The sequence below is a fragment of the Pavona decussata genome, unplaced genomic scaffold (assembly GCF_977016875.1).
Source record: "Pavona decussata unplaced genomic scaffold, jaPavDecu1.1 SCAFFOLD_98, whole genome shotgun sequence".
Taxonomy (NCBI): domain Eukaryota; kingdom Metazoa; phylum Cnidaria; class Anthozoa; order Scleractinia; family Agariciidae; genus Pavona; species Pavona decussata.
The window spans coordinates 2,330,001-2,338,725 of NW_028145514.1; the positions used below are offsets into that span (position 1 = coordinate 2,330,001).

Below are 8,725 nucleotides of genomic sequence, written 5' to 3' on the forward strand. Positions count from 1 at the left end.
CATCAATAAGTGATTGTCCCTCATACCTTTGCTGGCTTTGGAATCGACCGCAAATGTAACAAATATACAAAGTAAAACAACGGGAAGTTGGTGCTCGGAAGACATCTTGCTTCAAGTGAAGAGAAATTTACCTTGTTGAGGATTATACCTCATAGTCATACGTGGCCATAATTTTCAACACGTTTCTACAAGTTAAAAAGAGACAAGTTATCCTGGGAGAGGGGTAGGAAAGTTTCATAAGGGCTAGGGAAGGGTAGGGCTGCTTCGGGTTTAGGACTTAGTAGGGTACAGTGAGTATATGTATCTTATAAAAAGGTAATGTTCAATGTGTCTTCAAATTGCTATATCCATGCATTCGACTTTATTACCTGAAAAATAGACCTTTAAAAACTCCTGTAGCCCCTTCCACAGAATTCCTAACACTACTGAACTTTAAAACAGAAGAAATTAAGAAAATATGACGAACGTATCTTCCGAACCAGTTCTTTTGCAGTACGAAACAATATTTGCAATGATAATTACCCATTGCAGCTCGTTTCTGCCCTTTTCCTTTCTAAATTTTCTTGTAATTCTCCACCTTTCCTTAAAATTTAAGGCCACCGATGATCAGCAACTAGAAAATATTTCAAGAAATGTGGTCAAAAATCGAAGGGTACTGTACCACGGATTAATTCATAAGATACAATATAGAAATTAAAATTTTCGACACATTGTTCACGGAACTGGATCGCATAATAATTAAAAACTTCGTAATTTCTTCGTACGGATCATTCAGCTACAGAGAGTTGTTACTTGAACCGAGTTCAAAGCTATATACTGCTGTACAAACGTAAACCTATATATAAAGCTACCGTTCGACTAAAAGGATACCACTATTCAACGCTCGTTCCAAATATAAGAGTACTCTCAAAACTGAAGACAAACTTACGTACCGTGATTACGAGGCAAACCTTAAGTCCTTGCATCTCGATTTAGCTTCACCGTTTGCGTTAAAAAATTTATTAATCCCTCAGTAATCCTCCCCAATTTAGGTTCATAAACTTCAACGAGCCACTTCCTCCAGCCTAACTGTAAATAAACATTCAGGTTCTTTCGCGTTGTGTCTCCCAGTGAAACCAGTCCAAAGAATTATCAAACTTTTTTCTAAATTTTCGTACCCCGCTTAAAGAAAACCCCCGTTTCGAAAACAGTACCTTTAAATTAATATAATCACGATAGTTCAGATTTATAGCCCACAGAATAACTGAAAAATATGGCTAAAGCAGTGCGTGGCGTTACTAACTGATTACTTATTTTCCGTATGCAAGAAATAAGGAACAACTTCCACGAAAACGTCACTTTAAATTGCATACTATTTTCAACTTTATATGAATTTTGCGCTTTACATTCGTCACTATACAAGGTTGGTCGGTATGTATATTACATTTCGGCTATCCTAACTCTTAATTACTTGTTTTACAAGCGGACAACTTTTGTCCTTTCATCTCGATTTAGCTTCACCGTTTGGGTTAAAAAGTTAATTAATCCCTCGATAATCCCTCAGCAATTTGGGTTCATAAAAGTGAGTGAGCCACTTCCTCAAACCTAACTGTAAATAGATATTCAGGTTCTTTCGCGTTGTGTGTCCCAGTGAAACCAGGTTAAAGAATTTTCAAACTTTTTTCTTAATTTTCGTACCCCGCTTAAAGAAAACCCTCGTTTCAAAAACAGTACCTTTAAATTAATATAATCACAATATTTCAGGTTTGTATCCCACACAGAATTACTGAAGAATCAGTATGGCTTAAGCAGTGCGTGGCGTTACTAAATGATCACTTATTTACCGTATGCAAGAAATAAGGAACAACTGCCACGAAAACATCACTTTAAATTGCATAAGATTTTCAACTTTATATGAATTTTGCGCTTAACTTTCGTCCCTATACAAGGTTGATCGGTATCTATATGACCTTTTCGGCTCTCCTAACTCTTAATGACTAATTTTTCTAGAGGACAATCAAAACATAGAAACATATCTAGAAGAACCATCAAACGAGATGCGTTACATGCTATGTAAATATTTTGACCTCTTTTGAAGCATGACTTTTTAATTTTTCTTTAGGCAAATTTCAACAATCAAAATGGAAAATACCAGAAGATTGTGCCACAATCTTCTGGCAAAGGACTGAATTGAAACTGAAGATGCTGCACTTTCAAGCTATGAAACCGCAAGTATCATCGCATGCTAGCGGAGCGTTTAAATATTATTTTATAATTTCAGGATTCTAGTCTTGCCCCCTTTAGTAAACTAAAGATGTGATTACCAGACTGAGTCAGAATTTTAAGAAATTTAAGTTTTGTTGAACCATTTGATTGAGTTGCCATTTGGCTATTTAGGTAGTTGTTATTTCAACAATTCTACATCATGCTTTAAATATAATGTTTGTGTATATTACTAGTAAAAACATTATGTTTGGGAGGAGAGACTTAATTTAGGATAATTAAATTTCGACTCCAAGAACGATCAGTCGGCTGTCAAAGGAAAACTATATTTCACTGTTTCTTTGAATAACAAAGGGAAATAAACCATTTTGGGGAATAATATCAGTGAAACATGATAAACAACAAGAGGAACGCTTTAGCAGAGTAGAATTCTTTTGGTTAGCGACGTTAGGTCATATAACCATTTTGGATTCCAATGCACTTATCAGTTCTAAATCAAAAGCAGGCGAAAGAAAGAGGTCGCCTTTCGCGCGCCGGCCACCATAAAACTCGTATCACCAGCGACCAAGATAACGAAACTTATCGAGTGCTGTTAAAGGAAAACACACCTGCTTTGATAATTAGAGGAAAAGTTTCTCTTCTGTCTTTTAAATCATGACACTCCTTAGGCAGCATTAACACTCGCTATTTCGTTTGGCCTTTGCAGTAGGCAACGGTTTTGAACAGGTTCCTCGAGTATACTGTTAAACGTTTTTCAGACTCTGTGAACGTGTTAATGAAACGACAACGTCGACAAAATATCGCGATATGTGAAAACCGTGCTCTCTAATTTGAATTGTTATACATGGCTCTCAGACTGCAAATAAACACATCGGTTCTAACTTTTCAAGGAATGTAAGTAAAAATTTTCCTCGTACAGTGTATACAATAACAAAAAAATATCAAGCAGCCGTACTACTATCTTGCTACTGGCTTATTACTGAAAATATTTCCAATAAAAAATGTGCTCAAAATCGAAAGGTACTGTACTACGGATTAATTCAATTGAAGTTGTCGACACATTGTTTACGGACAAAGATCGCATAATAATCAAAAACTTTCGTATTTTCTTCATACAGATCATTCAACTACAGAGAGCTGTTGCTTCACACCGAGTTCAAAGCGATATACTACTGAACAAATGTAAACCTAATATAAAGCTACTCTTCGACCATCTGTACACACCACTATTTAACTCTTGCGCCAAATATGAGCATTCTCAAAACTGAACACAAACTTACGTACCGTGATTACCCGGCAAACCTTTTGTCCTTGCATCTCGATTAAGCTTCACCGTTTGACTTAAGAAGTTAATTAATCCCTCGGTACTCCCTTAGCAATTTCGGTTCATAAAAGTGAACGAGGCACTTCGTCAAACCTAACTGTAAATACAAATTCAGGTTCTGTCGCGTTGTGTCCCAGCGGTGAAACAAGGTTAAAGAATTATCAAACCTTTTTTCTAAATTTCCGTATTCGCCTAAAGAAAACCTTCGTTTCGAAAACAGTAACTTTAGATTAATATAATCACGATATTTCAGGTTTATATCCCACATAGAATTACTGAAAAATATGGCTTAAGCAGTGTGTGGCGTTACTAACTGATCACTTATTTACCGTATGCAAGAAATAACGAACAACTGCCACGAAAACGTCACTTTAAATTGCATATGATTTTCAACTTTATATGAATTTTGCGCTTCACTTTCGTCACTATACAAGGTTGATGACCTTTTCGGCTCTCCTAACTCTTAATGACTTATTTTTCCAGGGGACAATCAAACCATACAAAAGTTTCCAGAAGAACCATTAAACGAGATGCGTTACATACTAAATAAATATTTTGACTTCTTTTGAAGTATGACTTTTTAATTTTTCTTTAGGCAAATTTCAACAATCAAAGTAGAAAATATCAAAGATTTTTGTTACTGGCAAAGAATTGAATCGAAACTGAAGATGGCGCACTTTCAAGCTATGAAACCGCAAGTATCATCGCATGCTAGCGGAGCGTTTAAATATTATTTTGTAATTTCAGGATTCTAGTCTTGCACCCTTTAGTAAAATGAAGACGTGATTACAAGACTGAGTTAGAATTTTAAGAAATTAAAGTTTTGTTGAACCATTTGATTGAGTTGCCATTTGGCTATTTAGGTAGTTGTTATTTCAACAATTCTACATCATGCTTTGAATATAATGTTTGTGCATATTACTAATAAAAACATTATGTTTGGGAGGAGAGACTTAATTTAGGATGAATAAATTTCGACTCCAAGAAAGATCCGTCGGCTGTCACAGGAAGACTATATTTTACTGTTTCTTTGAATAACAAAGGGCAATAAATCATTTTGGCGAGTAATATCTTAAATACGTTAGTGAAACATGACAAACAGCTAGAGGAACGCTTTCAGAGATTAGAATTATTTTGGTTAGCGACGTAAGGGTCATTTAACCATTTTGGATTCCAATGCACTTATCAGTTTTAAACCAAAAGCAGCTGGAAAAAAAAGGTCGCCTTTCGCGCGCCGGCCACCATAAAACTCGTATCACCAGCGACCAAGATGACGAAACTTACCGAGTACTCTTATTAAAGGAAAACAGACCCCCTATGATAATTAGAGGAAAATTTTCTCTTCTGTCTTTTAAATCATGACACTCCTTAGCCGGGATTAACACTCGTTATTTCTTTTGGTCTTTGCAGGATTGTAGGCAATGGTTTTGAAAAGCTTCCTCTAGAATACTGTAAAACGTTTTTCAGAGTCTGTGAACGTGTTACTGAAACGACAACGTCGACAAAAACTCGCGACATATGAAAAGATGCTTCCTATTTAGAATAGTTATACATGGCTCTCAGACTGCAAATACACACATCAGTTCTAACTTTTCAAGGAATGTAATTAGAAACTGTCTTCGTACAGTTTATAAAATAAAAAAAAAATTATCGAGCAGCCATATTACTCTCTTGTTACTGGCTTATCACTGAAAATGTTTCCAACAAATACGCTCAAAATCGAAGGGTACTGTACTATGGATTAATTCATTTGATACAATATAGTAATTAAAGTTGTCGACACGGAACTGGATCGCATAATAATTAGAAACTTTCGTACTTTCTTCGTACAGATCATTCAACTACAGAGGGCTGTTGCTTGGACCGAGTTCAAAGCGATATACTACTGAACAAATGTAAACCTAATATAAAGCTACTGTTCGACTGTATGTACACACCACTTTTCAACTCTCGCGCCAAATATGAGTACTCTCAAAACTGAACACAAACTTTCGTACCGTGATTACTGGGCAAACCTTTTGTCCTTGCATCTCGATTTAGCTTCACCGTTTGCCTTAAAAAATTAATTAATCCCTCGGTACTCCCTCAGCAGTTAGGTTCATAAAAGTGAATGAGCCACTTCCTCAAACCTAACTGTAAATAAACATTCAGGTTCTTTCGCGTTGTGTGTCCCAGTGAAACAAGGTTAAAGAATTATCAAACTTTTTTCTAAATTTTCGTACCCCACTTAAAGAAAACCCTCGTTTCGAAAACAGTACCTTTAAATTAATATAATCACGATATTGCAGGTTTATAGCCCACACAAAATTACTTGAAAATATGGCTTTAGCAGTCCGTGGCGTTACTAACTGATTACTTATTTACCGTATGCGAGAAATAAGGAACAACTTCCACGAAAACGTCACTTTAAATTGCATATGATTTTCAACTTTATATGAATTTTGCGCTTTACATTCGACACTATACAAGGTTCATCGGTATCTTTATGACCTTTTCGGCTCTCCTAACTCTTAATGACTTATTTTTCCAGCGGACAATCAAAACATAGAAAAGTTTCCAGAAGAACCATCAAACGAGATGCGTTACATACTAAATAAATATTTTGACTTCTTTTGAAGTATGACTTTTTAATTTTTCTTTAGGCAAATTTCAACAATCAAAATGGAAAATATCAGAAGTTTGTGTTACTGGCAAAGAATTCAATCGAAATTGAAGATGCTGCACTTTCAAGCTATGAAACCGCAAGTATCATCGCATGCTAGCGAGCGTTTATACATTATTATGTAATTTCAGGATTCTAGTATTGCACCTCTAAGTAAAATAAAGATGTTATTACCAGACTGAGTAAGAATTTTAAAAAATTTAAGTTTTGTTGAACCATTTGATTGAGTTGACATTTGGCTGTTTAAGTAGTTGTTATTTCAACAATTCTACGTCATGCTTTAAATATAATGTTTGTGCATATTACTGGTCTCAACATTATCTTTGGGAGGATAGACTTACTTAGGATGAATATATTTCGACTTAGGGAAAGATCAGTCGGCTGTCACAGGAAAACTTAATTTCACTGTTTCTTTGAATAACAAAGGGAAATAAATCATTTTGGCGAGTAATATCCTAAATACATTAGTGAAACATGATAAACAGCTGGAGGTACGCTTTTAGAGAGTACAATTCTTTTGGTTAGCGAGGTAAGCGTCATATAATCATTTTGGATTCCAATGCACTATCCGTTTTAAACCAAAAAGCAGGCGAAAGAAAGAGGTCGCCTTTCCGGACGCGCGCCGGCCACCATAAAACGCGTATCACTGACCAGCGACCGAGATAACGAAACTTATCGAGTGCTCTTATTAAAGGAAACAGACCCGCTTTGATAATTAGGCGAAATTTTTATCTTCTGTCTTCTTAATCATTACACTCTTTAGTCGGGATTAACACTCGTTATTTCTTTTGGCCTTTGCAGGATTGTAGGCAATGGTTTTGAACAGCTTACTCGAGTATACTATAAAACTTTTTTCAGAGTCTGTGAAGTGTGACTTAAACGACAACGTTGACAGAAAATCGCGACATATGAATAGATGCTCCCTAATTTGAATTGTTAAACATGGCTCTCAGACTGCAAATAAACGCATCAGTTCTAACTTTTCAAGGAATGTAATTCGAAACTCTCTTCGTACAGTCTATAAAATGTAAAAAGAAATTATCAAGCAGCCATACTACTCTCTTGTTACTGCCTTATTACTGAAAATGTTTCCAACAAATGTGCTGAAAATCGAAGGGTACTGTACTACGGATTAATTCATGTGATACAATATAGTAATTAAAGTTGTCGACACATTGTTTACGGAACTGGATCGCATAATAATTAGAAACTTTCTTTTTTTCTTCGTACAGATCATTCAACTACAGAGAGCTGTTGTTTGGACAAAGGTCAGAGCGATATACTACTGTACAAATGTAAACCTAATATAAAGCTACTGTTCGACTGTATGTATACACCACTATTCAACTCTCGCGCCGAATATGAGTACTCTCAAAACTGAAGACAAACTTACGTACCGTGATTACTCGGCAAACCTTTTGTCCTTGCATCTCGATTTAGCTTCACTGTTTGGGTTAAAATGTTAGTTAATCCCTCGATAATCCCTCAGCAATTTGGGTTCATAAAAGTGAATGATCCACTTTCTCAGACCTAACTGTAAATAGATATTCAGGTGCATTCGCGTTGTGTGTCCCAGCGGTGAAACAAGGCTAAAGAATTATCAAACCTTTTTTCTAAATTTCCGTGTCCCGCTTAAAGAAAACCCTCGTTTCGAAAACAGTACCTATAAGTTAATATAATCACGATATTTCAGGTTTATATCCCACACAGAATTACTGAAATATATGGCTAAAGAAGTGTGTGGCGTTACTAACTGATCACTTATTTACCGTATACAAGAAATAACGAACAACTGCCACGAAAACATCACTTTAAATTGCATACGATTTTCAACGTTATATGAATTTTGCGCTTTACTTTCGTCACTATACAAGGTTCATCGGTATCTTTATGACCTTTTCGGCTCTCCTAACTCTTAATGACTTATTTTTCCAGCGGACAATCAAAACAAAGAAAAGTTTCCAGAAGAACCATCAAACGAGATGCGTTACATACTAAATAAATATTTTGACTTCTTTTGAAGAATGACTTTTTAATTTTTCTTCAGGCAAATTTCAACAATCAAAATGGAAAATATCAGAGATTTGTGTAGCTGGCAAAGAACTGAATCGAAACTGAAGATGCCGCGCTTTCAAACTATGAAACCATTAATCATCGCATGCTAGCGAGGCGTTTCAATATTATTTTATAATTTCAGAATTCTAGTCAGGCACCTTTTGGTAAAATAAAGATGTTATTGCTCGACTGAGCTAAAATGTTAAGAAATTTAAGTTTTGTTTTACCATTTGATTAAGTTGACATTTGGCTATTTAGGTAGTTTAATTTCAAAAATTCTACATCATGCTTTAAATATGTTTGTATACATTACTGGTCTCAACATTATGTTTCGGAGAAAAGACTTCATTTAGGATGAATAAATTTCAACCACATTTCTCTATTTCTTTGAATAACAAAGAGAAATAAATCATTTTGGCGAGTAATATCTTAAATACATCAGTGAAACATGATAAACAGCTAGAGGAACGCTTTCACAGAGT

At 35.3% G+C, this 8,725-nt stretch overlaps 1 protein-coding gene across 3 annotated transcripts in view; it reads right to left on the reverse strand.

The window, feature by feature from the left end:
- The window catches only part of LOC146472633 (uncharacterized), a 36,790-nt gene extending 29,115 nt beyond the window's left edge, over nt 1-7,675 (reverse strand). The window contains exon 1 of one of the 3 annotated variants that reach the window (XM_085119361.1): nt 7,586-7,675. Coding sequence is in view for 1 of the 3 variants with exons in the window: in XM_085119360.1 (XP_084975486.1) it covers nt 27-105 (79 nt within the window). In the remaining 2 variants the exon portion in view is untranslated. Of the gene's footprint in view, nt 1-26; nt 110-5,523; nt 5,600-7,585 lie in introns of those variants that run through there. The other 2 variants (XM_085119362.1, XM_085119360.1) reach the window with 2 other exon arrangements.
- Nucleotides 7,676-8,725: the final 1,050 nt, after the last annotated feature.